This window comes from Mobula hypostoma, chromosome 1 (genome assembly GCF_963921235.1).
Source record: "Mobula hypostoma chromosome 1, sMobHyp1.1, whole genome shotgun sequence".
Classification (NCBI taxonomy): Eukaryota; Metazoa; Chordata; class Chondrichthyes; order Myliobatiformes; family Myliobatidae; genus Mobula; species Mobula hypostoma.
In genome coordinates, this window is record NC_086097.1 from 123665347 (window position 1) to 123684404 (window position 19058).

Genomic DNA, 19058 nt, shown 5'->3' on the forward strand with positions numbered 1-19058 from the left:
TGGCAGTGTTTACTGTTCTCTGGAGGGTCTTGTGGTCTGATGCCATACATACCACACAAGGATGCAACCTGACAAGACACTCTCAGTGGTCTCCTGTAGAAGGTTGTTAGAATATGGGTGGGGAGCCTTGCATGCCTGAATCTCCTCAGAAAATGTAGAAGGTTGGGGGGTGGCTGGGTTTAACAGTCAAAATGTAATTGGCAACTGGTTGTATTGAATGTAATTTGATGGTGTTGCAATAAAAAATTAATAATTAAAAAAAAGAAAATGTAGATGCTGCTGTGCCTTCTTGACTAATGAGGAAATGTTGTGGGTCCATTTGAGAAGCTGGTAGGCGGAAGAGGCAAAGAGCTGAAGAAGAAAGAATCTGAGAGGAGAGAACATGGAATAAAGGAGAGATGAGAAACCATAGGGAGGAAGGTGAAAGAGATAGGCAGGTTGTGAGGCTGGGGGAGGGGAAATATGAGGGTTAAGGGGGCCAGAGGGATATGGGAAACGGTGGTTGGGGGTTTGGAACAAAAGGGAGCGGTTACCGGAAGTTGGAAAAATTGATGTCATCAGGCTTGAAACTACTAAGACGCAATATGAGGTGTTGCTCTTCCAACGTTTGCCTGTCCTCAATGTGGCAGTAGAGGAGGCTGTGGACAGACATATCAGTGTGGGAATGGGAAGTTGAAATAAAATGACTGGCCACTGGGAGATCCTGGCTGTTGCAGTGGACTAAGTCTACTGTCATCTCCTATCAGATTCCTCCTTCAACCCTTTGCCTCTTCCGCCTATCATCCCTTAGTTTCTCACATCAACCTCTTCCCCACAAACCTGGATTCATCTACCAGTACCTTTCAGTTTCTCACATCAACCTCTTCTCCCGCCAACCTGGATTCACCTACTACCTGCCTCCTTGTGCACTGTCCCCATCTTCTATTTTTATCTGGCTTCTGCTCCTTTCCTTCTCTGGCCTTGATGAAGGATCTCAGCCTGAAATGTCGACAGTACACTTCCCTCCATTGATGCTGCCTGACCTGCCGAGTTCCTCCAGTGTTTTGAGTGTGTTGTTCCAGACTTCTAGCTTCTCCAGGCTCTCTTGTGATCTTACTTGTGTAGAATATTCTCCACTGTTCATCAATAGAAGCCTTGTCTTGTTTGTGATGACACATGTGTGCTAGTCCCGGGACAGATCCTCTAGTATTATCGTGCCAGGGAATTTTAAACCACTGACACTCTCCACCTCCAATCCTCTAATCAGGACCCATGATCAAAACATTTTTAAAAGAATAGAGCTAAGTATACAATAAAAGAAAGAATTTGTTCATCATTGTTAGGTTCTCCAGTGTAAATAACCAGCAGTACAATTATTAGTTCAGACGCTGAAGTAAGGAAAAAAGAATCAGTGTTGATGTAGGATATCCTGTATGCATTGTAATCATGAAAGCAAAGGGTTTAGCGAGTAAGGGCTTGCTGTGTGAGATTCAGACTTTTCATTGGCCCTTCGTATCCCATGTGTTACAGGTATTTATTTCAGATAATGTATAACTTGATATGAGATTTAACCTCATCTATGTTATTTATAAATTTGCTGTGAGGTGTTTGTTTTCATGTCCATTCTTGAATGGAAGTTGCCTACTAACATATAAATGTAATTTTTAAATGAAACAATGAAGCAAAACAGGAAGCGTTCTTCAGAAAGTAAAACAAAACTGGTGATAATCAAAAGACAGAATGCTAGAAATAGGTCAGACAGCATCAGACAAGATAAAAATGGAGTTAGTATTTTGTGTCAGTGGCCCCCTTTCAGAACTGGGAAGAGCTAGAAGTAAATTGTACGGACAGGTGATGGCTGGGAAAAATCCAAAGGAAACATTTTCTATAGAGTGCAGACCAAGAGAAACTAAATGATTAAAGAGGTGCAAGCTGAGAGGGGATGATAAAGGCTTAGTAATAGCTGTTAAATCCTTTTTTTAAGTATAATTTTTGCTGCCTTTAATGTTTGGGTTCCTGACTTTTTCTAAATATAAATAAAGTGATGAGGGGTTGCCACATTTGCCAATGTTTGTTGCCTAAAATCTTCTGAAACTAAAGGTTTTAGCTGCACAAGAGATTTTACAGATGATGGAAATCCAGAGTAACACACAAAGTACTGGGGGAATCCAGCAGGTCAGTCACCATCTATGGAAAGGAATAAAGAACGGTCTCAGCCTGAATGTTGACTTTTTATTCATCTCCATAGGTGCTGCCTGACCTGCTGAGTTCCTCCAATATCATGTGTGTTTTACTCTTAAAAGTTTTAGCTTTTTTAACTATCTTACTGCTTTCTTTAAACATAATATTTGTTTATTTTTAATGGAAAAATGATTTCAGCTCAATGTGGTTAATATATAGCCAAGTTTGACATTCTCCTTAGAGGTTCTCTGTTGGTGGGTCCTCAGGTGGCTGTAGAGGCTGATCCAGGATCCACATATTCTGATGCAGTGTGGACATGAGTAAGTGGTGGCTGTGGTTGATGGTTGTTCAGACCTCTCTTGTAGTTGCTGTTTGTTGTCTACTGCACAGCGGAGATTGTTCCCGTGTAGCGCAGTTCCCTCTTGAGCACATTTTCTCCAGGTGTATCTGCTGAGTGTGATGTCTTCACAGTTTTTTGATGTAATGTTGAATCACTTCAAGCTGATTCTGATGTTATCTTTGAAGAGTTTTGCTTGCCCACCTGGGGCTCGCTGACCTTGGGAATGAAGGATTTGTTTGGGGAGATGTGAGTTAAGCATCCAGACGACATGACCTATCCGTCGGAGTTGGTCTTGCTTTATCGTGGTGGAGAGGCTGTTCGTGTTGGCCTCCTCCAGGACGCTGATGTTAGTGCATCTGTCCTTCCAGCTGATCTGCAAAGTCTTTCATAAGACTCTTTGGTAGTATTGTTCTAGGGCTTTCAGGTACCTACTATGGAAGTCCATGATTCAGCTTGATTATGTATAAACCATTAAAACATGCACATTAATTCCTTGACATCTATATCTATCATACTTAAAATAGAGCTGCAAGAAAAAGTTTGTGAGCCCTTTGCAGATACCTGGTTCTCTGCATTAATTACTCATAAAAGGAGGTCTGATCGTCATCTAAGTCATAGTAATAGACAATCTGTCTAAACTAATAGTACACAAACAATTGTACTTCTTGTCAATACTGAGTACACCATTTAAACAATCACTGTCTAAGTTCAAAGAAGTATGTGAACCTCTGGGATAATGCCTTCTACAAAAGATATTTGGAGTCAGGTGGTCCAATCAATGAACACTGAAGGAGGTGAAAAAGATCCCAAGGGTAATAGCAAAAACCCTGCTGAAATCTCTAGAACTTGGTAGAGTCTCTGTTCATGTGTCCACTATAAGAAAAATACTGAACAAGAATGGTGTTCATGGAAGGACATCATGGAGCAAATCACTGCTCTCAAAAAAACAACTTTTCTACTCATCTCAAGTTTGCAAAAGACCACCCGGATGTTCCACAACACTTCTGGGACAATGTTCTGTGAACGGTTGAAACAAAAGTTGAACTTCTTGGCAGAAATGCACACCACTATGTTTGGAAGAAAAAAGGTACAGCACACCAACACCAAAACCTCCTCCCAACTGTGAAGCATGGTGGAAGGAGCATCATGATTTGGGGCTGCTTCGCTGCCTCAGGCCCAGGACAGCTTGCAATCATTGAGGGGACAATGAATTCAAAATTGTATTTAGACGTTTTACAGGATAATATCAGGGTAGCGGTCCGTCACCTGGAGTTTGTCAGAAGTTGGATGATGCAGCAGGACAATGATCTGAAACACAAGAGTAAATCAACGACAGAATGGTTTAAAAAGAAGATTCATGTTTTGATATGGCCATGTCAGAGTACAAGACCTTAATCCAATTGTGATGTTGTGGAGGGCTGAAGAGGGCTGTTCATGCGAGGTGTCCCAGAAATATCAATGAACTGAAGCAGTTTTTTATGGGGGAATGAACTAAAATTTCTTCTCACCGTTGTGCAAGTCTAATCAGTGGTTACAGGAAACATTTGGCGGAGGATATTGCTGCTAATGGAGGTTCTACCAATTATTAAGTAGAAGGGTTCACATACTTTTTCCAGCCTGGACTGTGAATGATACAACAATGTGTTCAATAAAGACATGAAAAGTACAATTGTTTGTGTGTTATTAGTTTAGGCAGATTGTGCTTATCTATTATTGTGACTTAGAAGAAGATTTGTCCACATTTTATGAGTAATTTTATGCAGAAAATCAGGTAAATGTCAAAGGTTCACAGCCGTTTTCTTGCAACTGTACCTGTACACAATTTGATAATTTCATTGAGATATTAAGTATGATAGCTATAGATGGTTAACTGGATGAATGCACCAGTTAATCTGCAGGAGAAATTATTAATTTCAAGAATTGGTTTATGCTTATGATATGTTTTCTCAACGTTTTCTGTGAAAATGCTACTGCCGATGAGTGCTTAATCTTTTGACTTGCATTTTGTTTAAAACACAAAGTCTGCAGATGCTGGAAATCTACAAAATGTTGAAGAAACTCAGCGGGTCAGGCAGCATCTATGGAAAAGAATAAACAGTCGACATTTCAGGCCGAGACCCTTCATCAGGTCTTGAGGCATTTTGTTTGTTTTTCTGATTGTTACTGACTAGAAAAAAAGTTTCCTGTGAGATCCAGTTTTGTTTCGTTAACATGCTTGTAAGAAGCATTAACAACAAAGTACAGTGAAACCCCAATTGTACACGCCCCGATTTAACGCGAATTCGGATATAACACGATGAGTCATTGGACTCCATGTCCATGTCAATCCATACTCCCCCTTCTCCAGCCTTTTATCCCTTTTGCCAATCAACTTCCCAGCTCTTGGCTTCATCTCTCCCCCTCCTGTCTTCTCCTATCATTTCGAGTCTCTCCCTCCCCCTCCCACTTTCAAATCTCTTACTATCTCTTTTTTCCCGTTGGTCCTGGCGAAGGGTCTCGACCAGATGCTGCCTGGCCTGCTATGTTTCACCAACATTTTGTGTGAGTCATTGGACCTTTTTTTTTTGCTCAAAATGGAACAAACTGCTAGAAAAAGAAAACCTTTCTGTGAAAGATAAGCTTCACGCACTTGACGCGATCAAGACTAGAAGTCAAACTCAAGTTACACGAGACCTTGGGATACTGGAATCAACACTTTGCGGCTGGAAATCTCACGAAGAAAAGTTATGCGCGTCACTTGCGAAGTTGAAGAAGAAGCAGGACTAAAAGCCAAACGCCTGAAGACAGCCAAAGATGTCAGCCTCGATGACTCCCTGTACGAGTGGTTCGTTCAAGATCGCTCAGAAGGCCTTCCGATTTCTGGTCCTATTCTCAAAGCTCAAGCCGAGAAGTTTGACAAGCAGATCAATGGAGAAACCTCGCAGTTCAAAGCTAGCAATGGATGGCTAGACCGATTTAAACGCCATCACGGGATTTCTCAAGTGTTAGTGTCAGGAGAAATTTGCTCAGCCGACAGTGCCACTGCCAGCGAATACCCAGCTGAACTAAAAGCTCGCTTAGAAGAAGGTGGCTACGTGGAAGAACAAGTGTACAACTGTGATGAAACGGGCCTCTGCTACAAGATGATCCCAGACCGTACACTGGCTAGCAAAGATGACACCCATCAACGTGAGGGGTTCAAACAACGCAAAGATCGCGTGACGTTTTGTGTAAGCAAGATCGGAACACATAAGTTAAAACCGCTCATGATTGGCAAATTTCGCCCACCCCGCTGTTTCCACCATGTCAACATGAAGTTGTTATCGTTCGAGTACACGCACAGCAGCAATGCTTGGATGACAAATGTCATCTTTGAGGATTGGTTTCACAAAACTTTTGTCTCTGCCATCTGCACTTATTTGCGTAAGCAAAAGCTAGAACCCAAAGCTCTTCTTTTGCTTGACAACTGTCCCGCTCATCCACCAGTTGTCAACCTAGTAAGCCGTGATGGAAAGATCTGAGCTTCTTACCTCCCCAAGAACACTACGTCTAAGATCCAGCCCCTAGATCAGGGTATCCTCTTTGTGTTCAAGCAGAATTACAGGCGGGAATTAATTAGTAGAATTGTGGATGACTCAACAACGCTTGAAGCCTATCTGGAAAGCCTGAACGTGAAGGAAGTTTGTCACTTAGGCCTGGGCAGCAGTCAGCTCGTCATGTGTAGAGAAATGCTGGGAGAAGAGTCTGGATCCTTCTGGCATTTTTGATAAAATTTTAGGTTTTAATCCTTTGCAGAAGGGATCAATAGCAATAATTTATGATATAGTTATGAAATTACAGCCAGATATATCTGATAAAATCAAAAATGAATGGGAAAGGGAACTTCAACTTTCCCTACCTATAGAGAAATGGGAAAAAAAATTTTCAGTTAGTTAGTATTTCTTCTATATGTGCTAAACTTACATTAATACAATTTAAAGTAGTACACAGAGCTCATATGTCCAAAGATAAACTAGCTCATTTTTATTCCCATATAAACCCCACTTGTGATAGATGTGACTCTGAAGTGGCTTCTTTAACTCATATGTTTTGGTCCTGTCCTCTTTTGGAAAAATATTGGAAAGACATTTTTGATATTATTTCAACAGTTCTATGCATCGATTTAAAACCCCATCCTATTACGGCAGTCTTTGGATTGCCAATGGTAGAACATAGATCTTTGTCTTCTTCAGCCTATCGAATGATAGCATTTGTTACTTTAATGGCGAGAAGATCTATTTTGTTGAACTGGAAGGAAACTAATCCTCCAACTACATTCCAATGGTTTTCTCAAACTGTATTAAGTTTAAATTTAGAAAAAATTAGAAGTGATATTTTTGACCCTTCAGTTAAATTTGAAGAAACTTGGAAACCTTTTATGCAACATTTTCATATGATGTAATCTGACCTTTCCAAATCTTTTTTCTAAACTTAAATTATATGATGAGAGGAGCGAGTTAACGACATTACTGAACGTGTCTGATACAAGCTATTGGTCTAGCCCTGTTTTGCTTTTTTTTGGGTTTTTTTTGTTTATTTTTTTTTCTTTTTATTTCTTTTTTTTAATGATTAATTTCATTATGAGTTTGGAAGTCTTTAATATCTATGTTACTTAAAATTCATTTTATATACGCGATTAACATTATTCCAATCTCTTTGTACCAACTTTGTTATTGAGTTTATAATTTTGAAAATTAATAAAAAGATTTAAGAAGAAAGAAAGAAGAGTCTGGGGCCAGCCTTTTCATCACGCCAATCCACCACCCAAGATGATGATGATGAGCCAGATTTGTACGGCTTCACAGAGGAAGATGTGCGTGAGGCAGAGAAGCTGTCTGAATGGAACAAAGAAGAGCTACACCAGTGGTACTTTGCCGACGACGAATGCCCAACAAATGAGCACCTGACAGACGCTGAGATCATCCGTAACATAACTCTCACACCGACGGAGGCCAGTGTACTGGTTTTCAAGCCACAAGAAGATGATAATGAAGAGCATCCACCCCGACCCCCAAAAGTGTCTGAAGCCATTGAACACCCTGAGGCTAGGTGTAAACTGTAAATGATGATTGCTAATATTCTTGAATGTTTTTATTTGTTTTGTGTATTAAAAAGCATTACTAAAAATTAATTTGTTTTAATTTCTACAGTAACAACAACCCTGTTTTAGCGCGACCCCACTTTTTTTGTGATGACATGTTATGGACCCAAACGATTGTGTTATAACGGGGTTTCACTGTACTAAGTGTTCTGTACTGTCCATTTCCCAGAACCATATAATGATTTTTGTAATAACTGAGTAGAAACACACTGTTTTCCTAATGCCCAACTTTTGCATGTGATGGATATACTGCTTCTGGAATAGGGAATTTTGTTTGATGTGTAGTTAGTTACTGTTTTTATTTTACTTAATGTTTTAATGTTTCAGACTTTAAAGCGCATTTCACTCTCAACTCTAGCTATTTGAATTGCTCTTGTCATGGCCAGGCCAGGTAACTGTGCTTTGCTGAACGCCAGAGCCAATAGTCCAACTTAATGAGGTGTAAGGAATGAGAAACAGGAGGTTCATTAGAATAAAATCAGATACAACTAAAGGAATAGTGAAGAAAAGAAGCACTGGATTAGCAGATTTAAAAAAAATAAATTTAACTCCCTTAGCATTGAATCAGCATCAGGCTTAATGTCACTGGCACACTGTACGTTGTGAAATTTGTATTTATATATATTAAATTAAATAAGTAGCGCTAAAATAAAAATTTTAAAAAGTAGTGTGGTAATGTTCATGGATTCAGAATCAGAATCAGGTTTATTATCACCGGCATGTGTCATGAAATTTGTTAACTTCGCAGCAGCAGTTCAATGCAATACATAATATGGAAGGATAAATAAATAAATAGGTCAATTACAGTATATGTATATTGAATAGATTAAAAATCATGCAAAAGTTGAAATAATATATATTTTAAAAATTAGGTATTGTTCACAGGTTCAATGTCCATTTAGGAATCAGATGGCAGAGAGGAAGAAGCTGTTCCTCAATAGCTGAATGTGGCCTTCAGGCTTCTGTACCTCTTACCTTATGGTAACAGTGAGAAAAGGACATGCCCTGGATGCTGGAGGTCCTTAATAATAGACGCTGCCTTTCTGAGACACCACTCCTTGAAGATGTCCTGGGTACATTGTAGTCTGGTACCCAAGATGGAGCTGACTAAATTTACGACCCTCTGCAGCTTCTTTCGGTCTTGTGCAGTAGCCCCCCCCCCCCCATACCAGACAGTGATACAGGCTGTCAGAATGCTGTCCACCGTGTATGTAAGTTTTTGAGTGTTTTTGTTGACATACCAAATCTCTTCAAATTCCAAATGAAGTATAGACGCTGTCTTGCCTTCTTTATAGCTGCATCAGTATTTTGGGCTGATCCCTCTATGAGAATTGGTATGTGTTCCTTCGTCTTACCCTTCCTGAAGTCCACAATCAGCTCTTTCGTCTTACCGATGTTGGGTGCAAGATCGTTGCGGTGACACCATTCCACTAGTTGGCATATCTCACTCCTGTACGCCCTCTCATCTCCATCTGAGATTCTACCAACAATGGTTGTATCATCAACAAATTTATAGATGGTATTTGAGCTATGCCTAGCCACACAATCATGAGTATATAGAGAGAGTAGAGCAGTGGGCTAAGTACACACCCCTGAGGTGCACCAGTGTTGATCGTCAGCCAGGAGGAGAAATTATCACCAATCCGCACAGATTGTGGTCTTCCAGTTAGGAAGTCGAGGGTCCAGTTGCAGAGGGAGGTACAGAGGCCCAGGTTCTGTAACTTATCAATCAGGATTGTGGGAATGATAATGTTAAATGCTGAGCTATAGTCGATGAACAGCATCCTGACATAGGTGTTTGAATTGTCCAGGTGGTCTAAGGCTGTGTGAAGAGCAGTTGAGAGTGCATCTGCCATTGACCTATTGTGTGATAGGCAAATTGCAGTGGGTCCAGGTCATTGCTGAGGCAGGAGTTCAGTCTAGTCATTACCAATCTCTCAAAGCATTTCATCACTGTAGATGTGAGTGCTACTGGGAGATAATCATTAAGGCGGCTCACATTATTCTTCTTAGGTATTGGTATAATTGTTGCCTTTTTGAAGCAAGTGGGAACTTCTGCCCATATCAGTGAGAGGTTGAAAACGTCCTTGGATACTCCAGTGGGAATCTCGTTCATCCATTCATACACTAATTAGATTACGAGGCATTTGGCTATACAATACACATCAGGCAGAAGCTGATTGAGTGTACATTTCGCGGTTTATCATGTCACATCCACTGTTGATAAATGAGATGGTTCCTACCCTAGCGGTGAACGGTTTCATGCCAATGTTTGGGCTGTCCAATCAGGGGTAATTTGTAATATCGCCGACTTTATGGGCTGTGAAGCAGTGTCCGATAGAATGGGACTAGGGAACGTGAGTTTATTCAATGTTCATTCAGAAATCAGGTGGCAGAGGGGAAGAAGCTGTTCCTGAATTGTTGAGTCTGTACCTCTTTCCTAATGGTAGCAATAAGAACAAGGCATGACCTGGGTGATGGAGTCCTTAATAATGGATGCCGCCTTTTTGAGGCATTGCCTCTCGTACATTTGAGGTAATGCCTTTACTGCTGAAATGTTAATTTCTTGGGACGGTTGTGTATCTCATGAATAGCAATTACTTACACTGACCTACTGCCTTAAATAAGTTAAAATTTTCTCTCAGGAAGTTGTAGCAAACAGAATTGGAGTCCAAGGATATATTAATGCAAATGATCATAAGTTTGGATTTGAAGATATATCCCAAGAAGTATGAAAGATGGAAATTTAAGTAGAAAATCTCAATGATTCTGTCCCAGGTAGCCATTGATAATGGCCACCAGGGTGAATGTGAAAAACTGGTGATTTGAATAAGCACTGAGATAACAGGTTGCCATGATAAGGAGGAGCAAACTTAAAGCTGAATTTAGAAATACCATATAGATGAGAATTTCAACATTGGGATATGCTTAGATTTGAGGTCAGCCTGGATCATTAAGTACAGGTGATGTCAAAATGTGGCAGCACAGATTATCATGAGTTGCGGAACTTTTGGCAACTGTACATGGCTGAATTTTGGAGGATGGTGCATTACCATGAGAGTATTGGGGTAGTAATACAGTCCAATACACAAAATACACTATAAATTACACTGATAAATATATATATAAATAAGTAGTGCAGTAATAGTGACTTAGTGTTCATGGAGCATTCTTCACCTCCTCCCCGCCATCAGATATCCTCCTCTATCTTTCAAACGGGATGAAAGGTTTTGGTCTGAAATGTTGACTGTCCATTTCCCTCCACTGCTGCCTGACCCATTGCTTTAGATCTCAGCATCTGTAGACTCTTGTGCCTCCATTTAGTGTAATTGCAGTAGGTGTGCTTTGCTGTTGAGTCAGTTCATAGTCTGCATTAGTGCTACTCAACCAACACACACAAGATACTGGAGGAACTCAGCAAGCCGGGGACCATCTATGGAAAAGAATAAACAGTCAACATTTTGGGCCGAGATCCTTCATCAGGACTGGAGAAAAAAGATGAGATGTCAAAGTAAGAAGGTGGGGGGTGTGGAGGAAGAAATACAAGATAGTAGGTGATAGGTAAGACCAGGAGAGGGCTAGGGGTGAAGTAAAGGGCTGGGAAGTTGATGAAGGAGATAAAGGACTGGAGAAGGGGGAATCTGATAGGAGAGGACAGAAGGCCATGGAAGAAAGAGAAGGGTTAGGAGCACCAGCAGGAGGTGATGGTGAAATAAGTTGATAAGGTGAGAGAGGGAAATACGAATAGTGAAGGGGTGGGGGTAGTCCAATACCAGAAATTCGAGAAATCAATCTTCATGCCATCAGATTGGAGGCTACCCAGACAGAATATAAGGTGTTGCTCCTCCAACCTGAATGCAGCCTCATTGCAGTAGTAGAGGAAAGCGTGAACTGACATGTCAGAATGGGAATGGGAAGTGGAATTAAAATGGGTTGCTTCTGGGAGATCCCGCTTTTTCTGGCGGACAGAGTGTAGGTGCTTGGCGAAGCAGCCTCCTAATCTATGTTGGGTCTCACCAATATACAGGAGGCCACACTGGGAGTACCAGGTATAGTAGATGACCCCAGCAGATTCAAAGGTGAAGTGTTGCCTCACCTGGAAGGACTGTTTGGGGCCCTGAATGGTAGTGAAGGAGGTACAGGGCCCTTTCCTCAATTCCTCTGTCTCTGCCACATCTGCTGTCAGGATAATGCTTTTCATTCCTGAACTAAGGAGATGTCCCCCTTCAAAGAAAGGGGCTTCCCTTCCTCCACCATCAATGCTGCCTTCAACTGCATCTCTTCCATTTTGCACACAAGGAAAATCCTTACGCCACCCCGCCAGGGATAGGATTCCTCTTGACCTCACCTATGGGTCAGTGTAAGATGAGGCCACACCTAGGTCGGAGGAGCAACATCTTATAGTCCGTTTGGGTAGCCTCCAACTTGACGGCATTAGCATTGATTTCTCGAACTTTCGATACTTGGCCCCCACCTCCCTCACCACTCCTCACTCCTATTTTCCTCTCACCTCATCTCCTTACCTGACCATCACCTCCCTCTGGTACTCCTCCCCCTTCTCTTTCTTCCATGGCCGTCTGTCCTCTCCTAACAGATTCCCCCTTCTCCAGCCCTGTATCTCTTTCACCAATCAACTTCCCAGCTCTTTACTTCACTCCTCCCCCTCTCATGGTTTCACCTATCACCTACTACCTTGTACTTGTTCATCCCCTCCCCCCATCTTCTCGCTCTGACTTCTCATCTCTTTTTTCCAGTCCCAATGAAGGGTCACAGCCTGAAACGTCGACTGTTTATTCATTTGCATAGATGCTGCCTGGACCTGCTGAGTTCCTCCAGCATTTTGTGTGTTTTGCCTTAGAACAAAAGATGTCAAGTGGAGAGAGGCAGCAAAATTGCAGTTATGATTGAGAGCCCATTGTCTAGAAAGGGAGTGGAAAGAGTGAGTCATGGTTAACATTGGGGAATTAAGTAGGCGCTGAAAAGAAAGTAGTTTGAAAGCGGGAAAATCGTTTGAAAGCAGGAAAATGGGACCAGCTGGATTGCTTTCTGAGCATCCAATATTGTTGCAGAATTGCTGCTGCCTCTGCCATAATGATTCTGTCTGGGTTGTTTCGCACAATTTTCCAGGAGGACCAGGAATCTGTAGAATTAAAATAACATATTTGATGTCTTTTTCTAATTTAAAATAAATGGGAATGGAGGCTGCCCCAAAAGGTCACCTGCAGTGTCTGCTTGGCCCTCTGTGCTAGTCTAGTGGCAGGTCTGAATGACTCTTGAGGCTCATGGTGAATCAGAATCAGGTTTTTTCCCATTGACAAATGTTGTGGAATTTGTTATTTTGTGGCAACAGTTCAGTGCTTGGCATAGAAATTACTGTAAGTTTTTAAAATGAAGCACCGTTACCTTGCTCCTAAAATCTCCAGAAAAGGTTTTTTTGCAGAGGTGTTAGTAACTATGGCTGGAACGCTAAGAGACATTTCAAGAGTTTTGAAATTTTGCTAACGTTAAAATGAATTATTAATTTTTTTCCAAACTAGCATCAACACAGCACAATTAAGGAGGTTTGTGTTTTGCTTTAACTAGGGAGCATGGCTCCTCCTTTATTCCCTCATCTGGAAGGATTGAATCCCCATTGTAAGCAGTAAGAATTCTCATCCAGCTGCAAGATTCTCAGAAAATGTGGACTCTGGCTGGACACATGGAAATGCATGGAGGCAGGTCTAAGACTTGAAACTATCCAAACAGCTAAGCTTTACTAGCTGTATTTGGAACTCAGTGGAATTCAGATCAGGTTCTGGAAAATTAAGCTTTGAAATTAGTTGGTACTTGTTCTCTGGAAAAAAATTACAATATTTCTACATTTTAACAACTGGCATGTCGTTCACTTGGCTTTCAAATCTGATTGACACACAACTAAAAGTAGCATTTAACCTTACATATACATTAAGTGGCCAACTTATTAGGTACCTCCTCTACCTAATAAAGTGGCCACAGAGTGTATCTTTGTGGTCTTCTGCTGCTGTAGCCCATCCACCTCAAGGTTTGAATTGTGTGTTCAGAGATGCCCTTCTGTACACCACTGTTGTAATGCGTGGTTATTTGAGCTACAGTCGCCTTCCTGTCAGCTTGAACCAGTCTGGCCATTTTCCACTGACATCTCTCATTAGCAAGGTGTTTTTGTTCAGAGAACTGCCACATAATGGATGAATTTTGTTTTTCACACCATTCCCTGTAAACTCTAGAGTCTGTTGTGCATGAAAATCCCAGGAGATCAGTTTCTAAGATATTCAAACCATCCCTTTTGGCTCCAACAATCATTCCATGGTCAAAATCAGTTAGATCACATTTCTTCTCCATTCTGTTGAGAATATGCTACTAAACCTCCTGATCATGTCTGCAGGCTGTTATGTGATGAGCTGCTGCCACACAATTGGCTGATTAGATATTTGCATTAACAAGCAGGTGTATAGGTGTACCTAATAAAGTGGCCACTGCATGTACATTCTCGGCTGTGGCATATTTTCTAATCAGTAAAGAAATAAAATAAATCCTGTGATAAAATATGCCATATATTTGTACTGTTGTGTAGAAAGAGCTGCATGTATTGGAAATTCCTGAACTTTCGTGCTTTCTATGTTACTTTTTAATTATTCTCGATGTTCCAAAGCAGATATAGTAATAGTTTGCTGAATTTATTGCTGGATTAGGATGATGATGAAATTACTGTGGATTGTGCAGCATCTGTTGGCGATGTGTGGCAGAGTGGGGGAAGAAATTGCTGTTTTAGGTCAAAACCCTGCGTCATGACTTTAATTGCAAGATGTTTGTTATTCGGACTTCATTTATCTGGGGAGATACATAATGGTACAATAAACTGAATCAGAAAATATTAAAATATAGGAACTCAGCAGGTCAGGCAGCATCTATGAAGACAAATAAATCGTTGAACGTTTTGGGCCAAGATCCTTCATCAGGATTAAAATAGCACTACATACACATGAACTATCACTGATGCATACACTGTCCATGATTTTGGAGTTGGTTGGGGAAAGATGGAAAATATCTGAAGTCTGTAACTATCCGTGGGACTCTTTGGTTTATTCAGTCCCTTAGTTTAGATGTGAAGCTTCCAAGTAACAAAGTGATATCTATTTTAAATGCTTTTTGGCTGATTGCAAAATATTATATAGTGATTCTAATTTTTCAGCATTTTTCCTCATTTATCTTTTGCATGGGATCAATTGATGGGAATTCTACAGCACCTTCTGGGGATAGATTTATGCTGCAGCTCCATTATGAGAATGCTTCATTTTTTCCTTTTAGTAACTAGCAATTGTCAGGTTTTTAACTTTTTTTTTGAGAGGGGTATTTTTAAAAAGGGTTCAAAGGTTTCAATCTGAACTTCTCTTCGGTATTCACTAATGAGAGGGAACTTGATGATGGTGAGGACAATATGAGTGAGGTTGATGTTCTGGAGCATGTTGATATTAAGGGAGAGGAGGTGTAGGAGTTGTTAAAATACATTAGGACAGATAAGTCCCCGGGGCCTGACGGAATATTCCCCAGGCTGCTCCACGAGGCGAGAGAAGAGATTGCTGAGCCTCTGGCTAGGATCTTTATGTCCTCGTTGTCCACGGGAATGGTACCGGAGGATTGGAGGGAGGCGAATGTTGTTCCCTGGTTCAAAAAAGGTAGTAGGGATAGTCCGGGTAATTATAGACCAGTGAGCCTTACGTCTGTGGTGGGAAAGCTGTTGGAAAAGATTCTTAGAGATAGGATCTATAGGCATTTAGAGAATCATGGTCTGATCAGGGACAGTCAGCATGGCTTTGTGAAGGGCAGATCGTGTCCAACAAGCCTGATTGAGTTCTTTAAGGAGGTGACCAGGCATATAGATGAGGGTAGTACAGTGGATGTGATCTATATGGATTTTAGTAAGGCATTTGACAAGGTTCCACATGGTAGGCTTATTCAGAAAGTTAGAAGGCATTGGATCCAGGGAAGTTTGGCCAGGTGGATTCAGAATTGGCTTGCCTGCAGAAGGCAGAGGGTGGTGGTGGAGGGAGTACGTTCAGATTGGAGGATTGTGACTAGTGGTGTCCCACAAGGATCTGTTCTGGGACCTCTACTTTTCGTGATTTTTATTAACGACCTGGATGTGGGGGTAGAAGGGTGGGTTGGCAAGTTTGCAGACGACACAAAGGTTGGTGGTGTTGTAGATAGTGTAGAAGATTGTCAAAGATTGCAGACACATTGATAGGATGCAGAAGTGGGCTGAGAAGTAGCAGATAGAGTTCAACCCGGAGAAGTGTGAGGTGGTACACTTTGGAAGGACAAACTCCAAGGCAGAGTACAAAGTAAATGGCAGGATACTTGGTAGTGTGGAGGAGCAGAGGGATCTCGGGGTACATGTCCACAGATCCCTGAAAGTTGCCTCACAGGTGGATAGGGTAGTTAAGAAAGCTTATGGGGTGTTAGCTTTCATAAGTCGAGGGATAGAGTTTAAGAGTCGCGATGTAATGATGCAGCTCTATAAAACTCTGGTTAGGCCACACTTGGAGTATTATGTCCAGTTCTGGTCACCTCACTATAGGAAGGATGTGGAAGTATTGGAAAGGGTACAGAGGAGATTTACCAGGATGCTGCCTGGTTTAGAAAGTATGCATTATGATCAGAGATTAAGGGAGCTAGGGCTTTACTCTTTGGAGAGAAGGAGGATGACAGGAGACATGATAGAGCTGTACAAGATAATAAGAGGAATAGATAGAGTGGATAGCCAGCGCCTCTTCCCCAGGGCACCACTGCTCAATACAAGAGGACATGGCTTTAAGGTAAGGGGTGGGAAGTTCAAGGGGGATATTAGAGGAAGGTTTTTTACTCAGAGAGTGGTTGGTGCGTGGAATGCACTGCCTGAGTCAGTGGTGGAGGCAGATACACTAATGAAGTTTAAGAGACTACTAGACAGGTATATGGAGGAATCTAAGGTGGGAGCTTATATGGGAGACACAACATTGTGGGCCAAAGGGCCTGTACTGTGCTGTACTATTCTATGTTCTATGTAAATTTTAAAATATTTGTTCAAATACTTTAAATCAGTGGACCCAACATTGGTCTAGTGACAGCATTCTTAGCTGAGAGCAGATAAACTTCATATCTGGTCCCTCAGCTTTAAAGACTGAATAAATCACTCAATTATAAAATAAAATAACATCCTTTTTGCTAAATTAAGGTCAGCTCTTTCTAATCAAGTTCAATGAACTCAACGAATGGGTTTGTATTATTTACTCTGCCTATGGCTGATTGAACACAGAGGGGTCAGATGCAAAGTGCAGCTGAACCCTCAGTTCAGAATGTAAATGTGCTAGTGCTAGACTCAGTAGAATAGGAAGCGGGGTTGTGTGTGTAATGGAACTGCCAGTTAAAATACAATTTGGTCCAGTTACTGTGGGACCAAGTACAAGTCTTGCTATGTTCAGCTTGCCTATCTTTAAAAAAACTGTGTATGGTTTCTTGTGTATTTCAGAAATAAATGTTTGTGTGAATTTACTCTGAAGGTGATCAATTATAAGTTATTTAACATTCATAGTTAATATCAAAGACAGGAACATTTTTTTATTACAAAAAGTCTTGGCTTGAATACAGTCTGTGTTGAAATTCTACATTGGTGACGCCATGGTGATTTATTGCAGGTTTAAAGAAAATAGAGAAGATGACACTTGGTTGGTAGATGTAAGTATGAACTTACTTCAAATTTTTAAATATAAAATTAATTGCAAACGATGTTATGCTGGCAGTTAATTTTCCACTACAGCTAATTGACTGTCTCCACTACCAAAAATAACACTGCACTTGATAGTGATCTTTAGAGATTAAGAACAGCTTGTTTTTCAGTTAATGTTCACTTGTTTATGCAGGTGACACACACCTCCATACTTGCATTGATGCTGTGTACTATTTGTCATTTTATGTAGACAAGATTATTGAGCTAGAAGGGCAAGGCTACTTGCTGTACTCTCTGGAAAGGGCCATTAACTAAGAGCCTCATCATGGGATCATCAATAAACAAATTGGCCTTTGCTTATTACTGCACCAATTTGAGGCTGGTAAATTCACATCCCTGCTACAAACTGATGTTTGTTGTTTTGGAAGAGAGACCTGGGTACTGACAAATTATGAGTGTACATACAGTATAAAAGCAGGCCCTTTGACCCATCACGCCCATGCTAGCCATCAACTACCCATCTAAACAATCCCTTTCGTTATCACTTGCTCTGTAGTCTTTTGTCCCTTGACAATTCAAGTGCTTATCTGTGTACATTTTAAATGTTCTGAGAGCCTTTGCTTCCACTGGTTCCTTAGCCAGTGTGTTCTAAATTGCAACTTCCCTCTTAAGAAGAAGAATTCCTTAAATCTTCTGTAGTACTTCAATCTGTGCTCTGTGGTTTCACATATCTCTGTTATAGAGAAAGGTTTCCCACTCTCCAATCTATTTATACCCCTTATAGAGTGCTCTGATTTCCTCCCACATTCCAAAGACATATGGAATAGGGTTAGTGAATTGTGGGCATACAATGTTGGTGCCTGAAGCATGGTGACATTTGCGGGCTGCCTTCCATACATTCTCGACGTAAAAGACACATTTCACTCTATGCTTCGATGTACATGTGATAAATAAAGCTAATTACTTATGCTAGCTCTATGCTAATGAGAGAATTGTTGTTTAAGACTTGGTTTTGGAACAAAACAGCATGCCTTTTCATTAGATAATTGAACCTGTGTACTATTTTAATTAGTCTGTAGTGTTGGGTTTTATTATGTCAATTATATCAAAGTTTACAACACAGGAGACCATTCAGCATGTGAAGCAAGTACATTGATCCATTTGAGAAAAAGCCAATTAGTCCCATTTCTAACCACTTCCTGTCTTTTCTGCCCCTTACCCCATAGCACAACTACTCCATAGTTCTGCAATTTGTTTCCTTTCAAGTACTTACTTAGTTCCCTTTTGGACACCACTCCTCTGGTAATATGCTTAAGAATCTAATTACTGGTATTCTTGTTGAACAAATATCCTCATGCCATTTGTTTTTATTAGTTAATTAATTTCATTTTCTGGTTCTAACTCTTCTGCCACTTGTTGGCATCAGTTTTTCTCTACTCTGCCTCGATCCAATGTGGTCATTAATATGTGGATTTAATACATGTTATGTAAATGCAGTATGTGGTTTTAGATCCTCTCTCCATAGAACCATAGAAACTACAGCACAGAAACAGGCCCTTTGGCCCTTCTTGGCTGTGCCGAACCATTTTCTGCCTAGTCCCACTGACCTGCACACGGACCATATCCCTCCATACACCTCCCATCCATGTATCTGTCCAATTTATTCTTAAATGTTAAAAAAGAACCTGCATTTACCACCCCGTCTGGCAGCTCATTCC

The 19058-nt window shown here is 40.9% G+C and overlaps 1 protein-coding gene across 1 annotated transcript in view; it reads left to right on the plus strand.

Moving 5' to 3' along the window:
* The window catches only part of LOC134350232 (protein disulfide-isomerase TMX3-like), a 161658-nt gene that overhangs the window by 2147 nt on the left and 140453 nt on the right, over positions 1–19058 (plus strand). Inside the window, exon 3 of the mRNA XM_063055243.1 lies at positions 17309–17348. Coding sequence (XP_062911313.1) covers positions 17309–17348 — 40 coding nt within the window. The remainder of the gene's footprint in view (positions 1–17308; positions 17349–19058) is intronic.